Source organism: Anas acuta, chromosome 2, assembly GCF_963932015.1.
Source record: "Anas acuta chromosome 2, bAnaAcu1.1, whole genome shotgun sequence".
Lineage (NCBI taxonomy): Eukaryota > Metazoa > Chordata > Aves > Anseriformes > Anatidae > Anas > Anas acuta.
The window spans coordinates 103,564,136-103,589,132 of record NC_088980.1 but is presented as its reverse complement, the minus strand read 5'-3'; the positions used below and the strand labels follow the sequence as shown (position 1 = coordinate 103,589,132).

The 24,997-nt window shown below is 36.1% G+C and overlaps 1 protein-coding gene across 1 annotated transcript in view; it reads left to right on the top strand.

The window, feature by feature from the left end:
- The window catches only part of CEP192 (centrosomal protein 192), a 77,958-nt gene extending 61,881 nt beyond the window's left edge, over positions 1-16,077 (top strand). Inside the window, exons 47-54 of the mRNA XM_068672824.1 lie at positions 1,280-1,484; positions 2,754-2,833; positions 3,558-3,653; positions 5,049-5,168; positions 9,045-9,166; positions 10,006-10,129; positions 10,587-10,645; positions 15,581-16,077. Of these exons, the coding sequence (XP_068528925.1) occupies positions 1,280-1,484; positions 2,754-2,833; positions 3,558-3,653; positions 5,049-5,168; positions 9,045-9,166; positions 10,006-10,129; positions 10,587-10,645; positions 15,581-15,719 (945 nt within the window). The 3' untranslated portion in view covers positions 15,720-16,077. The remainder of the gene's footprint in view (positions 1-1,279; positions 1,485-2,753; positions 2,834-3,557; positions 3,654-5,048; positions 5,169-9,044; positions 9,167-10,005; positions 10,130-10,586; positions 10,646-15,580) is intronic.
- The last annotated feature ends 8,920 nt before the right edge of the window (positions 16,078-24,997 follow it).

The window sequence follows — 24,997 nt, the reverse complement described above, 5'->3', positions numbered from 1 at the left end:
TAAGCCAAGACTTTGCCCTGATTGAATTAAGGCATAATAATAAAATTTATGAAGCCAACAGGTTTTGTGCTTTCATCAGCATAATAGTAGAAAGGCTCCTTGGTAATCTCCTCCAAAGAAATAGACATTTGATTGTCATTTTTACAGCCAGCATGTATTTTGGGTTAATTCTAATGGTGCAAGAAGAGAAATTAAAGACACTGAAAGGATAAAATAGCATATCTACTTACCTTCTTGATGAAGGAAAATTATGTGCATGATACAGAACTGAAAACTGCTTTGGGGAGGGACTCTATCAGGGAGCACAGTGATGGGACAAGGGGTAACTGTTTTAGATGGGATGAAGGTAGAATTAAATTGGATATTAGGAAGAAATTCTTTATTATGAGGGCAGTGAGGCACTGGAACAGATTTCCCAGAAAACCTGTGGATGCCTCATCCCTGAAAGTGTTCAAGACCAGGCTAGATGGGGGCTTTGAGCAACCTTGGGCAGGAAATGTCCCTACCCGTGGCAGGGGTGGTAGAACTAGGCAATCTTTAAGGTTTCTTCCAACCCAAACCATTCTGTGACTCTGACTTAAACAAGCCTCCCTGCACCCTCTTCCCCCCCCCCCCCCCCCCCCCCCCCCCCCCAAAAAAAAAAAAAAAGAAAAGAAAAAAGCAGAGAACTTGATGAGAATAATAAGTTGAGAAGGAAATGAACATTGCACATCTTGAACTGTTATGTTCAACAATATGAAAAAGGTTTGAAGAGAATCATAGTCACTTAAGTTGGATAAGACCTCTAAGATCATCTGGTCCAACCTTTAACTTAGCATGGCTGCATCTACCACTAAACCATGTCTCTAGGCACCACATCTACATGTCTTTTGAATGCCTCCAGGGATGGTGACTCAACTGCTTTCCTGGGCAGCCTTTTACAGTGCCTCACGACCCTTTCAGTGAAGAAATTTTTCCTAATATCCAACCTAAGGATCCTTGGGCACAACTTGAGAGGAGTTCAGCCTTAACAGAGCATCTAAAGTATTGAATTAAAATTTCTAGATAGTAAATGTTGAATAAATTTTCTTATTCTCCTGTATTAAATTTGTCTTACAATCTTACAACTTTATGACCTGAAGTTCAGAGAAGACCAGGTAATTCACATTCCAACAGAAAAAAAGTGAAGCTGGACAATGTGAGTTCTTACAGCTCAAGGAAATAGAGCTTAATAGTTTGACTTGTTGATATAAAAACGTTCACTATTTAAATCTTTCTTACTCTCCAAATTGTGCAAAAGTTTATTAAAGTGCAGATTCAAGAGGGGAATGTACAAGATGTGCCTGGAGCAGGCTCTCCATCTAGAAGACGGGATATATTTGCTCTACAGTCTGCAAGTCCTACTGTTCATGTGGCAAAACCTCTCTCAGCGTCCCCTTTAACAAAAATGGAAATAAAGAACAAATATGTTCTGTTTCCTGAAACAAGAGCTGGTGAAAGCTCAGGTAATAATACTTGCATAGTAAGTGGAACATCTGCAGTATCTTACACTCGTAGTTTCTGTTCACTATATTGCATGTTTGAGAACTTGAATGCATTGACTTGGTTTTTGTTTTCATCCAGTGTGATTGGACAGTTCCCCTCTCTTGATCTTTGCTGAAATGTTAGTCCTTGTGATTGTATTCTTTTTAGCAGGAAATAAACCTTTTTCCTTCTCCTTCTGTGGTATAGCAACACCATTTCCTGCAGATAGTTTGCATACAGAGAGATAAATTACCAATTTCTTAATTATGATGAATACAACCATAATGTGTCTTCGCAAAAGAAGGTGCCTTGTGGTTACTGTGTTTTGTTGAACCTTTTTTGGATCATGCTATTGTGAAGTACACTTGTTCTCTTCGTCTTTGTGTGTGTCCCTAAGATATTAGTGGACGCTATCTACACGTAGAGAAATAAACATTCTTCCTTAAGACAATAGGAATGTCAGCTATGAGACTGGCTATCCCTGTCTTGTTCAAAATGATCTACAAGGATGTTGTTGATAATGGTTTCTAAAATCCTCAGTTTGTACTTTTAATTCCAGTAATGCTTAAAATTCTTCAAGTTACTGTATGGAGCTATCATTCTGTCATGTACATGTACATTCCAGATTTGTTAGTCCTTGGTTTGGTTGGTCCCAAACAAGAATACCATTGGTGTTCTTCACTAAGCATCCAAATAGTATCTAGGAAGAGAATTGGGTATCTTTTTTTTTTTTGGGGGGGGGGGGAGAGAGGCTATTGAGGGATATTTTTGTACACTAGAAAGTGAAGATATCTGCCAAAAACCTGAATGCAATAAATTGAGACTGTTGAAGGTGACTTAGATTTTTCCCTGATAATTGTCTTATCCTGGATTTTAAGCTTACTTCCTACTATAAGCAGTACATTCATGTAACTTTCTTGGACATGCTTCACGGTCTTTGGTAGAATTATCTACTCTTGTTTAGGGTTTTTGAGGGTTAGGTGTAGGTCTCAGTTTGTTTCTTGTAAGTATCTTTGATATTACTCTTCATTAGAAGACTTACAAATTGATTTATATGAGCTTTCAAGGATTTTACAACAGTGTGCTTTAAGTCTGCTCCTGAAGTTTCAGATCTACTTGGCATCATGAGAACTGTTTCCATTAAACATCTTTATGTCTAGAAATACGGGCTTTCTGTTTAAATCCTTTCAACTAAAGGTACTTGAACAAAGGTTTTTTATATATTTATCTGTCTGATTTTTCTCTTCCAGAGAGTTACCTGGAAATGGAGAATAAGGGGGATGAAAACGTGAGGTGGAATTTGTCGTCATTTACACCACCTTATGTTAAAGTGAGTGAGTGCTTGTATTGGTAGTGTACAGCACCAGTCTCTTGGGTTTTTTCTTTTTTCCCTCTTCCTGCTGCTCTTTCTCCCTCTAGCCTCTCCAGAAAAAAAATGTGTATTTGAGCCTCAACTCAGTTTCAGGGTTTCTTCTCAGTTTTTCTGCCTGTCCACATTAAGGAGATGTTTTAGTCTTTTCCTCAGTACTGTGCTTTGGCTGTGAATCAGTGCTGGACAATTTGTGGTTCACTTAATCAATTTGCCTGTGCTCATCCAGTGTAATCCTCCAGATTGCATTAAATAATCGAACATACATAAAAGATGTGTGTTCATTTCTGATCCAGAATGCCAGACTAACTTCTCTTGTTAAGAGACTTGTGCTTGTAGAATTATGCTATATGTGATATCTCTGTAGGTAATTTAAAGTTAAATCAAGGATATTTGAATCACACTACTGTTGCCTCTGCAATTGTAGCTGTAATGTTAATGTCTGTAAATACTTTCCTATTCTGTGATAGTTTGAGTGCTCTGATGGTCCCTTTGGTTTTAAGGTAGAATGATGACTTCCTCAATGTAATAGTTTCATGTCTCGGCTCATTTGCTGAAGGGTTCAATGTTTGTTTAGTTGAAAGTAGTCTGCGTTTTTTTTAGTCCTTTGCAAGGACAGTGCATGTGCATGCACGTGTGTGTTTCTTTAATGTTTTCTGAATCTGACTCATAACTTTATTTGCAGGGTGTGGACGGACCTGATCCTATTTATAGGGTTACTTACTCTGCTTTCATATGTTACCGTGTTTCTGGTACTCTTGAAGCTCATGGAAAAGAAAAGGTACATTTAATATGCTTGAAATACGTCAGTTTACCTTAACTGTGAGATGATACCTTATGGGAGAAATTCTTGGAAATAGCAGTCGAATTTTTGAAGCTGGTTATACTCTATCTGATAATGTGTATCAGGTAGTCAGTTATCTACTTCCCACTCATTGTCTTCTTACCCCGGCTGTTACAGTGTCAGCTGAGTTAATTCTAAGAATTCATGCAATCTGTAGTTTGACTTTGTGTCACTTTTTGTTTGTTTTAGAAGATAAACCATCCTAGAACAGAAAATTGTTTTCAGATGCTTTGTAAAATCCACAACAATATTACAACTAATCCTGTGTTATTACAAAACTGATATGAGAACTAATTTCCTTAAGGAGAGGTCTCTTTGTAGTTCTTTAGGAACAAATTTCTGTTCTTGAAATTGATTTCATTTGACTTACAATTTTATCTTCTGGCCAGTAGAGGGTTTCATAACCACAGTTATAAAACACATTCAGGGATGTACTTGAAGGGGTTTCTATAGGGCTTTTGTCCCTCACCTCCCCTAATACTACTTTAATTACAGAATGGAAGGGATTGGAGGGGACTTTGAAAGATCATCTAGTCCCCAGTCTATCCCCAATTCTGTCTGTTTGTCTTCAAGAACACCTATATTTTAATTGTTATGGATTGCAATATTGATGATGCAATTTAGGATCTATTTACAAGAAATAGAAGACTTCCTTTCAGTTTCATTGGTTATGCTACTACTGGAGACCATGGTTTGATTTTAAACAAACATGTTTGCCTTATCAGTCCCAATTCAGGTGTATTTATTAGAATAACGTTTTGATTACTGGCATATGAGACTGTTGGGCAGAGCTGATAAGGTGTAGGTTGCTGTCACTATTAGCTCTCTTTTATCCCAACACTGAAATCAAAGCAAGGCTACAGTTGAATTAACCATGTACAACATTATATAGAAAGGATCCTTTATTACACAGGTGACCTTTAAGGATGGTCAAATATGTAGCCTGTAATTTACTTTAAATTTCAGTCCTTCTAGTAATTGTAGTACAAGATACTTACAGACTAAGTTCTCAACAACTTAGTCTGTGACATATTCCCCTCGTGGTACACTTCTCCCCCATTTTACTAATAAAAATAATTGTGCAAGCACTTGCTGACTTTTTTTAAGGAAGATTAGCTGAACTTAATTTTTGTGTGAGTGCTTGCACAATCTGTTTCATCAGAACTTTTTTTTTGTTTGTGGGTTAGGGAGGATGAGCCATTAATGTATGCATCAGTTTCTGTAGTGAGCAAATTTTATGCCGGCTTAACTGTAACTTTGTGTAAGTATGATTGTAAAGTTGGATAGATTATTTTAGTAAACTTCTGCAAAATGTTTCTCTTGTTTTGGTAGGTTCCTCTAATATTTTTACCTAGACAGGATGGGGATTACTCCCAGTTTTGGGACCTTGAGTGTCACCCTGTTGAGAAACCTAGTTGGAAACACAAACTAAGATTTCAGCTTTGTGGAGTAGTGAGTATATAAATGCTATTAACTCTGTCCTGAGCATAATTTTTTGATAACCTCTTAATGTTACTATACAGCAGTATCTCTGGTATGCCCCAATGTTATTCTGAAAAAAAGAGGAATATTGTGTTAGCTTAAACTGTATTGCTTTTCTTATATTAAAAATACATTTCTTGTCTTGCTTATATGATAATGCATTATCTTTTGTCATTTAACATGTAAAATATTTGTCTGCTCAGAGAAAGTAAAGAAACTTGACCTCTGTGGGAATTCTTTCTGTAGAAGCAGGCTTACTTACATCAGACACAGTGCATTGGTTTCATTTATGTAAATGAATATCAAAGTGATTGCCCTTTGCTCTAATATGTAACTTAATGCAATACTGGAATATAAAAACACCTGTACTGGTTACATGGATTTGTTTCTGATGGAGTCTATTTGAATGCTTTATCAGAACTCAGTATCGATGGGGGTGATTTTTGAGATTTATACATGGGAGCGATTAGATCTGAGCTCTCCTTTGTGCCCACCATGTTCCTCAGGTCTCGTTTTATGGTGAGCATGGAGAGAAGGATTTGGGAGTTAGAACTAATTTTCTGTGCTCTTTTCTTACCTTTCTTTTAATTACTACCTCATCATCCATCCAAGAGGTGCCTGAAAGAGACAGAGAACCTATTTCTAAATATTTAAGAGTGAATTCTAACGTTTAGTTAAATGAGCTGAATGTGAACAACTATATTAGGTATATTAGGTATTATGTGAGTACTATATATGCTTTTTTTTTTTCTCTCCAGAAAGTTTGACTTGATTTTTTTGAGAAGCCCTGGTAAATACTTAAGGTCTTTCTGTAGAGTACCAAGGATGCTTCAGTAGAACGAACCTTATTTATCCTTCTTGGATAGAAGGACCTGTCTTTTTTTTTTTTTTTTTTTTGAGGGTCTTTGTTCTTCCCAGTAGTTCATTATGTTGAAAAGCGGGCTTGTTAATAATGCATATGTTAAGTGACTTGTAATTTTTGCTGGAAGAATGAGACCTGTGTAGTATCTGGTTTGAGAGAGGTTTTTTTTTTTAGATTTCATCAAACTCTTTGAACATAAATTTCCTTAAAATGAGGAAAGCATTTATCATTTGACTGTTAAAAGCTTGTTGAAATTGAGAGGAGATGAATTCTTTATCAGAAATCTAAAGTTCTGGATGATTCTCTTCTTAGAACATGACTAGTTGTCAGAGTTGCGTTAAATCTTTGAGCAGCACAACTTGATATTAATGTTTTTGAACTAACATGTCAGATTTGTTCCTCTTGATTTTTTTCTAAAGCTGTTTTAACAGTTAGATTTTTCCAGCATCTCCATATGCTTATGGGAAAAACATTGCAGAAAAATGTTGAGATCATTTTGAAAAAGAGTTGAAAATATTTTGTTTATCATCTAGGTAAAGAATTATGTATCAGTTTGCAAGAGGGGTCAACATAGAACATTTACTTAGATTATTGCGGCTTTTTCATCAGATCCACTTTTAGTTGAGATGACAAGTCAATTATTGTCTGTTATGTCCTAGGGATCAAGAGTTTAGACTGCATTATTACAACTTTGAAAAGGACTTGTATCATGCTGGGTTTGCTGAGGCAAAGAGGGCTACGGCTATGGTTAATGTGACTTTTGATAAAACGAAGTAGGAAGACTGACTGTCATTCACAATGACTGAGCAGTACTTATATATTACACCACTTCAAAAGAAAAGAAAATGTGAAGGAGATCAGGAAAGAACTAAAAGAACCAGGTGAATTTAGGAAAATCAGTGACACTGCTTGGATTTTTTTTTTCTTTAAGAAACAGTTATCTATGACTTTGATTATGCTCTGCATGCATTTATAGTCGCCACAGCTAGAAACGATAGTCAGCAGCTTAGAAGATCCTGTCTCCAATCTGATCCTATGGACAGGGAAAGCAAGGATTGTACGTACCCTTTGCAGCCCAAGCATGTCAATACTGGTGATTCAAACTCAATTTTTTCTTTTCCTGAAAAATGTTTGTTAGGCTGCTGTCACAAATTGGTCAAAGATCATTGGAGTAAAAATAAGTATCGCCATTGTGCACAAATTTCTTGGATTGCTATTTTGGTTTAAGTATTGGTCTCTTTTAGTATTAATTAATTAAGTATTGGTGAAGTAAGTATTAATTTAGTATTAATTAATTAAGTATTGGTGAAGCAGTGAATCAGCAAGAACCTGTTTGCTGGGGCAGGACTTAAGTTATGATGGCTCGTGGAAAGTTGAGAACTGAATCAAGAACTCTTGCTATTGTTTGAAGATATTACCTTTTTAGTATGATTTGTGTACTTTAGCTGTGTAGCTAACTTTTTAGTATATCATTTTGCAACAGGCAAAGTGAACAAACTGAGCTCAATTTCTCAATCCTAAACACAAAACATAGAGTCACTTAGAAGCCTTGATTTGGTTTTTATTGTTATCAGCATGTATGGAAGCTTCATCTTCATTGGTTATTCTTAGAGCGAGAGTAGGAAAGACTCTTTTTTAAGCTCAGTGAGCAAAACAAATTCTAATTTTAAAGCTAAACAGTTTCATATGCTCCTGAGGTTGCTTTGGATCAACAGCACTGAATGTAACCATTTGGACAGCATTAACATACTGCTTTCATTTGAAACAGGCAAAATCAGTAGGGAGTCAAGTAAAGCATGCAATACTTCACGATGCTCTTACAAAACCAGGGAGATCCTCTGATTATTCTGTATTATTGTGTAACGTGTATTATTCCCATGCAGTAAAGTTGCCCTATTCTAAATTAGAATTTGAATGATAACACTGAGGCGTGACACCCATCGTGTTTCCTTACATGGAAAACTTATAGTTCTTGAAGCAAGAGACATATACCAATTGTCTTGTCTTTATGTATTGGGTTCTGTAGTTGTTCATGTGTTATTTGAAATTGAAGAGTATTCTCTTAAAACGAAGATTACTTTTTTGTTGCTGGCTGCTGTTACTTCTGACAGACTGATTAGCAGCTCCTTCAAAACAAGAAATGAATGTCTAAACAAGTTTGTCATAGCAGTTCTATTGAAGAATAGTCTATTTTTTTGTCTTCCCTGCATAAGGTAATCAACTGCTTGTCTAAAACATCAGCACAGTTTGAAAATAAATAAATAAAGATCATGTTGTATGATCATAAACACAGGAGGTAAAGAATCTTTGTTCTTTTATGTCTTTTTTCAAGTTGTTGTGACCCGAGGAGCTCCAGACAGTATCTGGCTAGATTTTGACAAACAATAGAAAATTTGAAATTAGCTTTTTGGCAAAGTATTCCCTTAAGATGAGCTGGTTCCTTGTGTTAGAGAGCACACCGAATAGAGGCCCTGAAAATGGTAGATGTTTTGGTCTAGCATCTTAGTTTAACAGTTACTATATAATGCACTATCAGATTCTTTTACTCTGGAGAGATCTTTCTTTGGAATGATGTGTTATCTATAATACAGAAGTATTACAAATTTTCTTGATTTTCTGAGAATTTAGCCTATAACGATGAATTAGGTCCTCCTTTCGGAGCAGTTGTTTTGCTGACTTTGCTGTTCCTGAAGCCTATGGGCAGAATATCTGCAGAGGAATTGCTAGTGGTTTCACAAGATTCTGCCTGCATTGCTAGTTTGCCGTGACCTGGCTTGTGAGAAGTATTTATTAGGCACAAAAGCCTGTTAGCGTTCCTCCCAAACTATTACTTTTGTCTTAATAATTCAGACTACTATTCTGAAATATTATACTTGGGGGAAAAAAAAAAGGAAGAAAAAGCCCTAATCCCTTCTCTCGGATAACGAAAATTACTTAAATACTTTTGAATACAAAATGTAAAGACATCTCTATTTTTCCAATAGGGTATTAAAACTGAAAATAAAACTGCAGTTGCGAGAGCTACCGCAGATACCATCATAGGAACTGGGCTTCCAGTTCTACCAGAAAGGAAGGTTTACTCTGAAGGACCTACAGTTAAAGCAGGGTATGTATGGGGAAAAATTTAAACGAGAAGCTGCAGCTGGGTAGAAGCTTCAAAACAAACCTTTTCACTGTTAGGATAGTTATATGGCAGAACAGGCTGCCCAGAGAAGCTGTGCAGTCTGTGGAGATTTCTGGGACCTGACTGGACTGAACCCTGCGAAGCCTGGTCTGACCTCAGAGCTGGTGTTGGCTGGAGCAAGAGGTTGAACTAGAGACCTCCTGAGTTATCCTGTAACTTTATATTAAGGCGTAAATAGTTGCAAAACCATACTTGGCCAAACGTCTTATTAGCTTTGCATTTTTCAGTCTCCCATATTTTTTCTTTTCAGTAAAGTTCCTCAGTTGCCTAATTATAATTTGTTGCTGTAAACTAGCCAGTATCAGCAGTAGAATCTTCCATTTTGGAGATTCTACAGAACTGGAAAGTTGCTTCTAAGAAGAGCAGCATTATACTGCATGTCGTAGCTTTGCTGTTCTTCAATCTAAAGTCGATCTACAATTCTTATTCTATGGGAGGGGAGTAAAATATTCTGGTTAAACATGGAATCCCTGGAAAGAGGTTAGCTCTCTAATAAAGCATATGGGGGAAATTCAAATTGTAAAAGTGTATATAAGTAAATATACGTATATTTACCCTGCAGTGATGTTTTCATTGTATTCTTAATGGCTAAAATGTATAGCCTATAAAAACTTTAGGTGACAGAGTCGATGCCTTTAGGATCTTTCTGTTTTTCCTGGTTTATTCTCATGAGAAATCAGAATGTCTTGAAGTATGCAATCAATATATGCAGACTGTGTAAATAAGAAGTTTTAATATCTTAACTCCCTTTTTCAAATCAGATCATGTGACATAACTCGAGGGATATATGCACCAGAAGACCTGTACACTTTTCCTGTAACTAGAGTTGGGGAATCACGCACATTAAAAGTCAACTTGAGAAATAATACCTTTAGAACGCACTTGGTAAGTTTAACAAACTTGTTTTTGAATATATTCTCATAAGTCCTTCCAGCAGTTTAACTGCTATTTTTAAATCTTAACAGAAGTTTGCAATAGTGCAAGTTTTAGCTTGATAGTTTCAAAAGACGGTATTATATCTGAAGAATTCTGCTCTGTAATTTTTCCCTTTTGTTCACTGAGTCAGTGAGGTTATTTGTAATATATGCAATTGAAAAAAAAAAATTATAGTTCATGTAGATTTGTTGTTGTTCTGATTTACTTTTTTATTTTTAGCTTCATTAAAACATCCTAAGGTTTGGATTTTTCTTAATACTCACAAATAGGGGCATGTTACTTTCAAACACTTCGTCTATCTAAAGCTGTATCTGTAATTGACCTTGTTTATCTTCACCATATTTTAAATTAAATATGATAGGCTTAGATATAGCGAGGTTTTTAAGCATTTTTTATTAAATTGCAGCTGACATTCTTGACTCCCAAAGAGCCTTTCTACATCAAGCACTCGAAGTACTTTCTAAAGTGAGTAATGCTTATGCTAACACTCTCATCTAACAAAAAAATTTAAAAAAAAATCAGTAAGATAAATATCTTGTTAATGTACAGTGTGAAAATGTAGATATATACATTTAATTAGACAGACAGAATGCTGGGTATTTATGTATATATATTTTTGCTAATGCTGTGCTCTGTAATCTTGGTTAGAAGCAGAAAAAGCCCACACAGTTATTTCTGCATCTGCCAATTTCTTCTCTGCAAATTGTTTCTAACAGTGCTGCTGCTTTTAATGCTAAGCCTAATGCTTCACTTAACCGTTTGGCATACTGTGCACAATCAAGTCATTCCTTCCATTTATACTTTGTACACAACAGACCAAGCAAATTGCCTTCATCACGCTTCTAATTTGACAAATCCGCAGAGCTGCATCAAAGATTCTCTGCAAATACAAGGTTTGAGCAGCCGGTGGAATTGCCTGGTCATACTAAATATTTAAGCATATTACCTGCATAAAAGGAATCTTCGTGTTGATGATAACAATCCCTCGAAATATACCCAATCATCTTCGGAGCTGATTACAAGTATTTGACAGACCTGTTAGTCATCTCTTCAAGAAATACAGCATCTCTCCTGTGCTTGTCTGCAACAGTGAGATTGTCAGAAAGATAGAAATGCAACCATTTCATTAGAAGTTTCACAGATCCTCATTTTAAAAACGGAGAAACTAAGGGTATACAGAATAGAAATTGTGAGCCAAGTCGGAAATAGAACTAGATACTCTGACTCCTAATCTAGTTTCCTGTCTACCAATGATACTTAGCATTTATTACAAAAACAGGGCTGTGGTGTTAGTAACCACAGGTATTCAAGGTATTTTTAAAGCCACTTTATTGTTAAGTGTTATTACTCCACTTAGGCAATTTTCCAGTATCTCTACTTAACTGGCTTTTTTTTTTTTTATTAAATATGATATATTGGACAGCACAGAAGGGTTTTTATGGAAGTAGCAACCAAAGTAAAATCTCACCAAATAAAGGTGACTAGCTAGATCTGTCTGAGGCTGTACAGCTACAGACAAAGGACAGGATGTCATGACACTCCATGAAAGAAGATGAGTAACTTTATTGGAAGATACTTAGATATTTCAAAAATATTCTTGAGGAATGCTATCAAAGCTATTTGGTATATTTTCTATGAGAGTTGATAAACTCGATTTTATACAAAGCAGAATTAACAGGTCTAAAATTGAGCCTGCTATTTCTAAAGGTACTAAAACTAAATAAATAAAAAGGTACTAATAAATAAATAAATAAATAAAAAGGTACTAAACTAAATATACCCTACCTTTTTATAATCACATTCTAGTACCATTCTTCTAGTAAATTTGGCTATTTTCTCCATTTGTAAATATAAAAAGCTAGAAGACGCCAATAATTCATTCATCTGAAGTCGACATAGATCTCTGAAAAAGCTCATCCATTTAAGAGCATAAAGCACAGAAGAATTATGTGACTTGAACAGATGCTTTTTTTTTTTTAAAAAAAAAAAAAAAAAAAAACTACTAAAAGAATTTTAAGTGAGTTTTGAGAACAATATCATTGAGGATTTCAAGAAAGCCAGCATTAACTGCGTCTAGCTCAGGTTATCCGGACATATTGTAAAGTAATGTTCAAAAGCAATTAGCTAAGAAAACTGTTCTCAGGAACTTGGAATATTAGTCTGTAAATAAGTTTAAAAATAGAAAGTACCGCCTGTCTACATTTGGACCAAAAGAAGTGTTACTTAATAAATGTGGTGTGTTGCATGCTTTTTATTTTGAGGGCCAAATTTGAAAGCTATCATGTGTAATCAAATTTTAAATCTGGGTAGCAAAATTGCAGGTTTATGTTTGTATTTAAAATCAAGAAATCTGACCTTCAGAAGCCGGCACAGTGGTTTGCCAGTTCTTGTTTGAACTGGTTGTATGCTCACAACTACCAGCAGTTAGCAGTGCTAATTCCTTCACCTCTGTTTGCTGAATTGAAAATAACAACAGGATCTATCCAAAATACAGCATCTTGCAACCAAAACTGCAGGAAAAATAATAAGGAATTTCAGTAATTTTCACCAGATATCTTAAAACATATATACACGCAAAATGATATCTATGTGGTTAAAATATAAGCCCTGTAAAGAATGTGTGGGAAGACATTGTCTGAAGTTTGCATTAAAAAGAGGAGTTATGTTTGTTGATAAATACAGTATAACAAATTCAATATAACAATATATATATATGTATATTCTATGCTGCAAAACGTACTTTTAACAAGATAACTCTCAAATTTCAAAAATATATGGATGAAACATTAGAACACTTGACTTCATAAGACCCTTTGAGTAAGTTCTGTTTCTGGAAGGACTACCAGGTTATGCCTACCTAAAGAAGTTTGAAAACTAAGGTATTTCTGTTGTCTTCAGAAGCCATCTGAAATAACCTGATTACAGTCTAGTAGATATTTCAGATACTGTGCTAAGAGGTAAAACTCTTCTGTACTTCGCTGATTTATTTCTGTTTCCAGTTGCTATTATTCTTGCAATTGTGATTCATCATTCACTATTGATAGACCTGGTTACTGTGATTTAGATGTAGCTTACCAGCACTGTTTCTGTTGAAATATTGGTTTTGGAGGACTACAACATTAGATTGTGTTTAACTATGAAGTAGGCTTCAGGCATACCTGACTTCAGAAAAACCACTTGAAATTGATGCAATAACCTGTAAAGGCCACATAGACTTCATAGAATGAGTTGTGGGCATAGTGACAAGCTTGAACTGAAGTAAAACTTCTCATGCAGACCAAAACAGCTAATTGCATGTGAATTTGAGTTGTCCTGACAGTACTTTGACTATGTTTCTGGTTACTGTACTTCAGAAAAATCCTCTGGGTTGCTTCCATTAATAAGGACACTTACACTATGTAGTAGACCAAAGAACTGTTATAGTTGGAGTCTGACCTTCCCCGTTTTCTTTGCTGAAGAAAGTGAAAATAACATCTTTCCCTGTGAACTAGGAAATATGAGAATTTAAGGCTGTTATACTTTATCTTGGTAGTGAGAAGTCAACTGGCTGCTATGAAGCAAACTGAGTAATATCTGACTAATTCTGCTTTTAGAAAGGACAGTGTATAGCACCAACTAAATGTATACCTGAAGTCATTGGTCAAAGTAAATGGAATATAGTTGCTGCATGCGAAGAAACTGCTCAATATTATTGAGGTCATAGATGAACTATTTGGGAAATTAATATTTGAAAGCCAGCCAGATGGGGCTATCTGTTGAAAAGAATCATCCATGACTTACTATTGTTTTGATAGTGTAAGTTTGAGTTTGGTTATATTGTTCTTTTTGAGTAAATGTTAGGATATGTAAGGAAGCATACACATGTGATTTTGAAGATGATATAGACTTGTGCACCCCTCCTGAATTTACTTTTATTTTTGTAAAGTCTTGAGTGGATTGGTTGTATGCAGCTGCAGTCTCAATTCTTGCTAAATTTTCTTCTCTATTGCAATGTATCTATTATAGATAAAAAGGTCTTACTGATGTTCTTCATTTATAAAAGTTCTTTTTAAACTAAGCTGAATAAATATCTTCATCCCATATGTTATAGGTGTTTGAAGAGGCAGAGCTTGGCAGATTGGTTGTATAACACTGAAGTATGACATGAAACACTTATCTGGCTGAACTCCTTTACTGTATTGTTTATTTTAGTTCAGTGCTTCACGATCGACGTCATTTTTCTATCAACTCAATTAAAGAATACAATAGCACATCAGTCTATATTCTGATAGTGTGTATTCCTAACAGGTTACCTCACTGATCGCATTCTGTTTTAAAAAAAACAAAAAAAAACAAAAAAAAACAACATTTTCCAGCTTTAAAAAAAAAAAAAAAAAGCTGGAATCAGGTTTATGCAGTGGGCAAATATGACTTCCGATTGTAGAAGAAGGGTAAGAGAAGGGTAAGAGCACAGACTGATTACAATAGGTTGGATTACTGTAAAATGAAACAGATATGTCGAAGTAGGAATAAGATATGGAAAAAGTAGGGGAAATGAATACAATGCAGAGGATGTTATATAGCACTAATTACTGTCCAGGGCAGAAAAGTGGAATTACATTAAAGTTTAAAAACTGTCTTTTTTTTTTTTTTTGTCTCACTGGCTTTTGCTATTTGCTTTTCCTTATTCTGCTACATGCCTGATACTGTTACCTGTCTCTTAGTACTGGGTATTTCCATTGTATGCCACAGAATCAAATAGGTTGCCACTTCACACTTCCATCTCCTTCGTTTGTATAGCTTGTTTATATTTAAAAACGTTCCCTCTAGGCTTTTGACAATTAAGACAACCAGCCATTGCATCCTACCTAGAGCTGATTTCATTATTATTATTATTATTATTTATTTATTTATTTATTACTATTATGTTTTTATGCAGTCTGAGTAGAAGAACGCTTATATAATCTAAAAAGATATGATGCAACATCTTGAAAATACTGTTTGAGGGTGGATGCATTTATTGGCTTGTGATGATTCAGTGAAGTATTTATTCACATGGAGGCAATTAGAAATGAAATTATTTTACTAGTTTCAAATTGATCAAGAATTGGAAATTTTAGTAAACTCATCAGCTGAATTTTGAAAGGAAGAAATGTAACTTTGCTCTAAATATAGTTAAGATACTATGGATATTCTCGCAAAGAGGCAGACCAAACCTAATCAGCTAAACTAGCAGCAATAAACAACTAATACTACAATTGAACTTCCTCATAAGATAAATAGATCAAAACTATAAAAATAAATAAATTGATCCAGTAAGCATTCATTTTGTTCTTTGGAAAATCAAATCTAGGACTTCTCTATCTGGTACAATTTACTTGCATATTAACACTGAATGTGCGCATAATTGTCTCTTTACAGATCCCATCATTACATCAATATGCCAGTCCAGTTCAAGCCACCTGCAGAAGGCATATATGAAGCTGTCCTGAACGTGCATACGGAAAAATATGGCTTTGTTAGTATTCGACTATGTGGTAAAGCTGTTGCAAGAGACTAGTCAGAACAGTTTTATAGCCATTTATAATAATTTATAACGGTTCATGCAATTTAAAGTATTGAAGGATTTGCTACTACATTTCCGTACTAACTTCCTACTTGTTTTGCCCTGTGATGCTGCTTTGACAGAAAATCTTCTTTAAGATGAATTATGGTGCTTGTTCTACAAGTATATTTTCATAGTAAAAACACTGAGAAATATCATTGTATGTTTTAAAGTTATCATGTTCTAACTTATGTTTCTGCACTTTTGTTGAAGAGGGAAGTTTTCTATTTTTGCATTTATTAGGACTAGTTAGATATGAATGTATTCTATTTTTAGCACTGTAAATACAGAAATAAAGCGTGTTAACCATTGATTTTATCTGATTTCTGTCTTCAGTTGTTAGAAGGTTCCTCACTGTAGGTAGGTAGATGATTAATCTTCCTGCTCTTAGGAAGCAGGAACCTAGCAAAGCTTGTTGTTTTTTTTTTTGTGTGTGTGTGTGCTTGTTTTGGGGTGCGGGGGAAGTGGTTGCAGTACAGAAGCTGACTTCTTAAATATCATGCCTTCAACCTGGTAAAGGTGGGACCATAAAGCTAACAATTATCTTATACCTCTGTTGCACAGTTCAGTGGCAGACATAAGCATTGTTTTTTAATCCTAGCGATGTGAAAACATAAATTGAACATGAGCAATACTGCCTTCAGCCCTCCAAAATGATTCATCTAGCTCAGCACTGTTTCTATTAACAGTTGCAGTCTAGAGATGTTGTTCTGGGAGATCACGTAAGCATGACTTGCTGCTTTGGTTCCCTTTGCTTGTACTTCCCCAGCCATCTGCAGTCATTGGATTAGGGATGGGAGGTAGAGATTCCCACCTAGTTTTTTTTTTTTCCATTTATGCACCTGTTAATCAATTTATTAATATACTTCTTTGAACACTTTGACATCTTGTGTCATGTACCACCTCATGGGGCAGCAAACTCCAGAAGTTCATTGCTCTTTCAGAAAAGTTAGTTTTTGTACATGCTAAACTGGTTTCTTACTAATTTTGTTGAGCCCTCTCCAGTTCTTACACTGTAGAATGATCGACAACCTGATTCTACAGTCAGGTTACCCATTGCTACCGTGCCCTTTGTACCCTTAGGCTGTCTGCTACTTTATTTCTGTAACAGGTAGCTGTATGCCTTCAGTAGCATAATGTTCATAACCTATGAGAACTATTCCTTTCTGCAGGATGATAGAAGAATGAGTGAAATTCATTTAAATATGAGATTATTTAATTCTGTTTTCTAACAACCGATATTTGAAGAGAACTTTGAAGGGAAAACATGAATTGCCTTTGATACATTTTCCCACGGTTATATTAAAGTATACTGAAGTGTACTACAGCTGCTTTTTCTTCATTGAAACGTAGTTTCTCAGCAGACCAGACACCAAGAAATGGGAGGATTTACTAAAATAAATTTTACTAGGTATCAGTAGACTTGCCTCCAGTGTATTCTAGCAGGGTATGTGTAATCTCCTGTCTGCTAGATACTGTGACCATCTTCTCGCCTTCTCTCTGGCTGTTGCTGCTTGCACGTTTCCCTCGTTGATGTGATGGCCGTGTACTTCTGAATACTGAATTGGAATGGAAAGAATCTTATGTTGTCTACTGCCTTTCCTCAATAGACTTGGCTTTCTTATTTGAGACTTTGGTGTCCAAAAGCCAATATTGATTCAGTTGTAGACGCACAATTGGAAGTCTCCCTCTTCCAGAACTGAAAAATGATAGGCTTTGAAGATTTCCACACTGAGCTCAATGCATTTCCTAGCAGAATATCCAGTTGTCCTCTGTTCTGAAGCTGTCCTTGCCTTATGATTCCAGACTCTGCAATGAGGCAAGCTTCAACGTCATCTGACGCTGTATCCGGAGGAGTGGTTAAAATTGATCTTTGGAAGAATTTTCAAATAACTATGTAGCATACTTAGGAAATCCTGTAGCCTAAAATCGTTCATACAAGGTAGTACGTATTACCCTTGTAGCACAGGTTCTCATAGGCCTGAGCTGCTTTTAACTTGACTTCACAGATGTCAAGTGACTGTTGTCCCCCTGCCTATGGTTAATCTCTAAATACCTGTACAGTGGCATTTACGCAGTAACTGCACAAACGAGCTGTGGCCATTTGGGCCTGGAAAAAACAATTGTGTTACTTTCAGGTATACTACAACTTTGAAGAAGGTACCAACAACACACTTTTTAGTGCAAAGACGAGGAGCTCATATATCTGGTAAAGACCAGATGCTGACAGCCTGTCCTGACCCTCCCCTATTATTCCTGAGGAAGGTACTGCCAACTTTAGGACAAAGAGGAATACTGGAAGTGTATACATAACACCTTCAGGTGTGTTAAACCTAAGACATTTTTGCATGACAATTGCAACTATACTTTGACTTTCTGTGTGTGTTCATGGGAAAATTTGAACTAGTAAACTTGAAAGATTGATCAGATCAAAATAAATTCTTATTATCTCCATAGGTATAGTGTATTTCCTCTGGCCCATAAAGCCATGGAGTGTAACATGCACCATGACTGGTGAAGGACCTTAATTTCAAAAAGAGATCTTTTCTGTCTAACTCCAGATAACTAGCAGAGCATGTCATGTCCTTGAGTAATGTTATGGGCTATAGAATTTTCTCAGTAACCCTCAAATAAAATTCTCTTGCTAACAGTACTCCTTCAGACCCTGCAGCCTGTTGCCACCAGCTTTTTTTTTTTTTAAGAGAGTTTTACATGCAATCCTTCAACTACACTTGGAACATCATTTACTGTTGTCCAAAGGTACTCCAGTCTTGGTACTCTAGTCAAGACTCTAGTCCTGATGAAATAAAACATTTGAAAGTATGCTGAGGAGATGTAAGCCACTGCAAAAATTCTGGCATCTTCTCAATGGCCTCTTCAATTCTTCCTCTGAAAAGGCATTTCTAAAACATTACATATGGTTGTAAATAACTGCATCCCAGAGTAATTTTATCTTGTCTTCCAGAATGGAGTAGAATAGTTCAATTGCAAGGGACTTTCAGAAATCATATACCTCAACTGCAATGCTGAATGCAATGCAATAAGGATGTTACCTCAGAGCTCTTCACCTTTCAGGAGATCCCACTTCAGCAGAAAACTCAATTTATTGCTAAACTTAAATGTTAGAAGCCCCATCTTCCTGTCTTTGAAGTGGAAGGAAATTTACAGGACCTGGTTCCTAGAAGGAAGGCAGATAAGCAGGAGAAAGTGTCTCATACTCTGTTGTGAAGCTGTTACAACTCTGGGTAGCTAGGGACTGATGTGTGCATTTCCCCTGATTGCTCTGGGACTAAGCAATGTATGGTTGAGCAGATGCTGGGTGAGGGCATGAGGTGGGTTGTTTTGTCTTAGTTTGTTCATTCCACTAGGTTTTAAGGGACTTCTGTCTTGGTTGAGAGTCGTAGTTCCTTCATTCTCTTTAGCTACATTTACAGGTAATGCGAAACAAAAGCCTTACTTACTGAAGAGGAGAAGGCTTGTGATTCATTGCTCATGGAAGGCATGTTTGTTGTGCATTTACTACTCTAACAGTAGACCAACCACCTACTTAAACCTAACATTTTAATAAACTCTGCTACGATTTAGTCATACATGTCCACCCTGATGGTCATCTTTTCTGAACCTGTTAGTGAGAGGGTTGATTAGCCTCTTATCTTCTGAAAAACCTTGGTTTCTCTGTAGAAATTGTCTTTAGATCGCTGTCTGCTAACAAGGAAGCTGGACCACTAAGGAAGAAGGACTGTTGCCTGTTAATAACAGCTAGGTAGTTTTGTCCCTTTTACTGTCCACTGGGACGGTGTTTTTAGTAGTCATTTCCACAAGGGTAGATGACAATCCTCCTTGTGCTAAGATTTTGCAATGCTGTTTTCCATAAAGATAAAAGAACTGTTAGAACACATCCAAAATTTTGTCAAAGATTGTTTGTATATTCAGTTTATTTCAGAAAGACTTGGTTTACAGGTGGTGTTAAATATTTTGGCATCTATTTGCAGCCTAATTCTCTTTATTTGCTTCTAATGACAATGAGTTTCTTCGCAGTGTGAAGAGGAAACTAGAGACTGGTAACTCCGTGACTAGACTCTGTATTAGAAGGCATCCCTAGAGCTCTTGTCCCAGCACCTGTTTTGGCTGTTTGAATTATATTGCTTTATTTGCATTCATAAGACAAATCAAAATTATTCCAGGTGAGGGAAGAAGGATAGGTAACCTAATATTTTCACTGTTTTACCCCTTAGGCTCTTGTTTTCAAATGTTTATTTAACAGAAATTTCTATTAGTGCTACATGATGTGCAATTAACCTACCTACTGAATAAATAAATAAATTTGGCATCACTATGTTTTTTTTTTTTTTTGCTGTTTAAGCACTGCATACTATTTTGTTACGGTTACAACAGTCTTTGGATGCATTGGCAACAGTGTTTCTAGCCACAAAGCTTGTCACATACAGGTAGAGCAAATTATCTTTAGGGAAATATAAGGTCTAACGAGCACAACATGAAGACAGATTTTTATTTTTTATTTATAGCGGAGTAGAGAAGAAAAAGAGGGAAAGAATACTTCAGTGGAAGTCCAAATCTTTACTGGATGGTTGATTTATCAGTTCTAGATGAAGTTTTTCCCCACTAATGAAGGTCCAAGAGCTGGAGCATAGCCAGTGTATTTTTAGTTGCAAGTTGGCAACATCAGCAGGACTTCAAAAGTCTTGAGAAAGTTGCTGCAAGCTAGTCTCATTCCTAGTTTGTAAAATGAGACTGCTTTCTCTACCCACAGTTGTCTTATCTACACTGATTATACAAACTTTTGTGGTCAATGTGATCTTGTTTTGAGTTGTCTGGTGCTTACTATGAAGTAGCCCTGATGCCTGCCTTTACCTCTTTTAGACGTACAGAAAAATAGAACAACTATGACCAATTCTCAAAGACTACAAATCAAATTTAATTAAGAGTCCAAGCCACAACAGTTGTGATCAAAGAATCAGAATTAGTTTTGTATATAATTCTTGTCTCTCATTTTGCTCATTGTTGGTTTTGAAACTTTTTTCGATTTTCTCCTGTTGGATGCAGTCCTTTGTCTCAGACTGTGAAGATTGGCTCAAACATGCCAAGCAGGCAAACTTTTTGGAAAAAGAAAAAAAAAAGAAATCTCTTTTTAATTAGGGTAATCTTAAGTGTAGGTTTTAATACCAATCAGAGAGAAAATTCAGAAATAAATTATTTTTTGAAATTCATTAAGTGTCTAACACTGAGGATGTCTTTGTACCTGCTCAGCCTAATTGGGATATTAGTAATCATAATTATTCAACAGCTTTGTAAAGTTTTCACATCATTGACTACAAATGGAGTTATAATACATTCTGTACACGTGCTTCAGTGTGTTTTGGAAATTGTTGCCCTGGCATCTGAAACTAATTAGTGTTTCAGACAACCTAGTAAAGGTGCATATCAAGGCCTGGCAGTCTAGAAAGTTATTTTGATTATATAAAAGGTTAAAATGGTAAAGAGGATTTTGTGAGGGTTTTTTAGTTTACCAAGTAAGTTCTTGAGGGTGGTGGTGGCTTTTTGAAGTAGAGTATTAAAGACGTTATGGCATTTCTGTGGTAGGAATGCTTGTTAAGTGAAATGGTGGTATATTCTTGTTCCTAGTATTTGCGGAGGAGTTGCAGGGCTGCAGGGTTATCAGAGTTCACTACAAGGTTAGCAGGTAATGTATCTTATGTACTCGAGGTATACTAGCTTTCTATGTTGTAGCATCTTTGGTAATGAAAAAAGACATTATGGGAACAAAAGTCCTTAGAAGCTGATGAAAGAATGGGCATTTGATATAAAAGCAGTTGTCCCTGGATCTGTAATTGAATATCCTGACTTTTATTCACAGCTATCTTGTTTTAACTTTTTTTTTTTTTTTTTATTAACAAAGCTAGATAATAGAAGTTCATGCCTTAATATTTTGATCGTATAGCACAGGTGATGAGTATGCTTATCCTTACAATCAGTAAGGAAGACATGAAAAGTAAAGAATCTGCCTGCCTGCAGTGATGCCTTATATTCAGTAAGAAAGTTGACTGTTCGTAACCTTGAAATGGCAACGTTTGCATCATACCAATTTTCTCACCAAATCTACCAGTTAAACTAGAATATTGATTCTAGTTTCCTACATAAAAATTTGAGTTGACATGAAAAGCAATTTTTTTTTCCAATGTACTTATTAACATAAATGATTTTTCTTTACAGCTTTGCATTAGGTCGTTGATCTCACATGGGATGTGAAGTAGGTCTAGGTAACTTCCAAAACCAGGTATTGCAAGCTGGACCATGTAGTGTTAAAAAGAGGGTTTTCTTTAAGCATTTCATGTAGTTAAGCAAACTACTCCTTTAAACTTTTAAAACTTGCTGTAATGTTGTGCTGAACCTATAGTAACAGCATTGAACACCTCACAACATAAGAAAGTGAATATAGGAAATGAACAGTTCAGCTTTCAATAACATAGTTGTTGACCATAAGACTTTCCTAAGCATATCCTTCAAGCTCCTGTTTTCTTTTTGCTCCATGATTGTCTAAGAAAATATTTACATGAGCAAGTTTTAGTTGTGAAACCAGATGGATACAAAGCACTTAATTTCATGTAAATGTTACCTGATCATCTCTGAAAACTGAGTGCTACGTTTTGGCTGACCCACAGACATTGCAACTTGAAAACGTTAGCTTGATTTCTGTCCCTTCTCTCTGACTCTGGAAATGTGTCATTTCTGAAGCTGCTCAAAAGCTCAAAAATTGCATCCAAATTGTCATTCAAAATATCTGATATATTTAGAAAAATCTGCTTCATGCCTAGTCTGAGATTTATTTTTATTATTTCATTTTTTTGGTGGGGAAAAGGAAATCAATGCTGACAAGATGCAACTTTTACAAGAAATGCCACATTGAAACCTGGAAGGTTAAGACACTTCAGAAAGCCCTCTACCTTAATATTTCTTTTTTTTTTTCTGATTAGCACACTCACTGCTGTTATTTTCTTAGCCAATTCTTCGTAACACTACTTCATGTCCTTATGGCTCAAAGTGCTGAATTCTGAAATAGTTTCTGTTCGATTCTTGTAGCAGCTTGCTGTCTGGGAAGGACAGTTTCAGGTATAGCTTTCCTCACAGGCCCCCATCTCTTGCCACCTGCCTAAGTCTGACAGTTGAGCACCAGCTGGGAGTTATGACCCGGAGAAGCATAAAAGGGCCGGGAGAGACAGAATGATCCATCAAGTCCTACTTGTAAGTCAGGTCTCCAAACATGCATTTTCTCCTCTATAAATTCAAAATTAAAATACTAATGGGCGTTCTTTTGTATTCATCCAACAATCGGTTCATTAGGTAGGTATGTACAAAGAGGCTCTGCTTGTCAATGCTGTTTGGCTCTAAAAGGAGGAAAAATCGGTAGGGGTTAGGCTAGTCGTGAAATGCCCCCACCCCTTTCTTACCTTCCCTCCATGTCTGCTCTGTGAGGCTGGCGGTAGGTAATACTCATCCTGCATAGAGCTGGTTTTCATTGTGAGTATTCTGTCACTAGTCACAGCTGTCAGGTATGTCAGTCATGTAGTATTGTGGTGGTGTCAGAGACATAATCAGAGAGATTAGGTGGACACAAAGAGCTCTGAATGAGGTGGTAATTGCGTTCAGGGGGAAAAGAGAGTTAAAGAAAGAAACTTTCCTTTCTCACAAGATCCATTAAAGAGGTGACAGCTAATATATTAAAGCTGGAACAAGATAATTGTGGTAAGAATCTTTGTGTGTTCTCCCTAAAATGCAATGTGCTCACAATAAATATTCAAATGCTTATTTTGTGTTGTGAATACCAGATAACCATTTACAGTGAAATGCAACCTCTTTCAAAAAGTTTAAATTCATTGCCAAGAATGTTCTAGGAACAGTTATAAAACTCAAAAGGAATATTGGTGCTATGCTGAATCACAAAAATGCCATCTTATGAAAGCTTCTTTGCAGGGATTTTCTTCAAATTGGTCTAAGTGATGGAAAAGAAATAGAGATGCCAGCCATGGGCCATACTTTTCCAGACTTTACTCTTTGAGTGGTACTTTGAATAGTACCTCTCCCCACCCCCCTACTCCCCCCCTTTTTTTTTTTTTTAAACAGTGTGACTACTTGAGTAACTGTTTACATGACACTCGTGCTGTATTAATGCCATGCTTCAGAATTACCTGTAGGATCCAGGAATTCTCCTTCCCTCTACCCCTTTCCCTTCCCTGGCCTCTGAAAGTGTAGTTGTTTTTTTTTGTTTTGTTTTTGCTTTTGCTTTTTTCTCATTGCCTTCCCCCACTTCTGAAGCACCGAATATTGCTACAAGTGTACATACGAGGTTGGCAGAGTGTACTGGTTGGGTTCTTTGGGAATAAAGTCTTCTAAGCACCTGTTTGATGTATTTTGCCTCTCAGTTTGGGGACAGGTCCTCTGTCCCCTCCGCTCCAGGTAGGCAGGTACGAATATTTTGTTTTCTTCATGGTTTAAACATTTTACTTTGAAACTCTAGGAGCACTCTCAATAAAACCTCAGCTGTTCCAAGGACATAAGAAACTGTTGATACTCTACTTAACTATTCTTATGCAGGGACACACATATTATAGATTATGGTCATTTAATGTGGGCCAATGATACGTCGGTAGGTTGTTTGGAAAAAAAATTGACAGCCTTTGGAGTATTATGTATTAACAGAAGATGTTGCATAGACCTTTCTGAGGTAAGAGTTAATTCCATGGCTGCTTGTGATTGTGGAAAACTGGGCTTCCATGATAAATCCCATGGTCTTTGTGTTCTCAGTGAACAGCTACATCGATTTCCTGGCATTGCACAGCTGCTGACATATCGAATGGCTAATCTGAAATCAACAGCACTGCTGAGTAGTCTTCAGTATCAAGGAGTATAAAAATTATGAGTAATAAGTATAAAAGCTAAAAGCAACACTGGTGACAAGATCAGTCCCACAACAAATATAAATAATGCCATACCTACTTCACCGTTGTACCATTTGCCATCAGAAGATGTGAAAAACAGAGTTTTATTTCTGTCCATTAGCTTCTTGGTTTCTTACTAGAATTTCAACCCTGGCTGAAGAAAGAGCAATCTTTCCTCACAAAACTCTCACAGGCATCAATGACAACAGTGTACGTATAGCAAATGCCAAATTAGATCCTACAGAGATGATTTTTTTTCATGTCTCGATACTTAAAGCA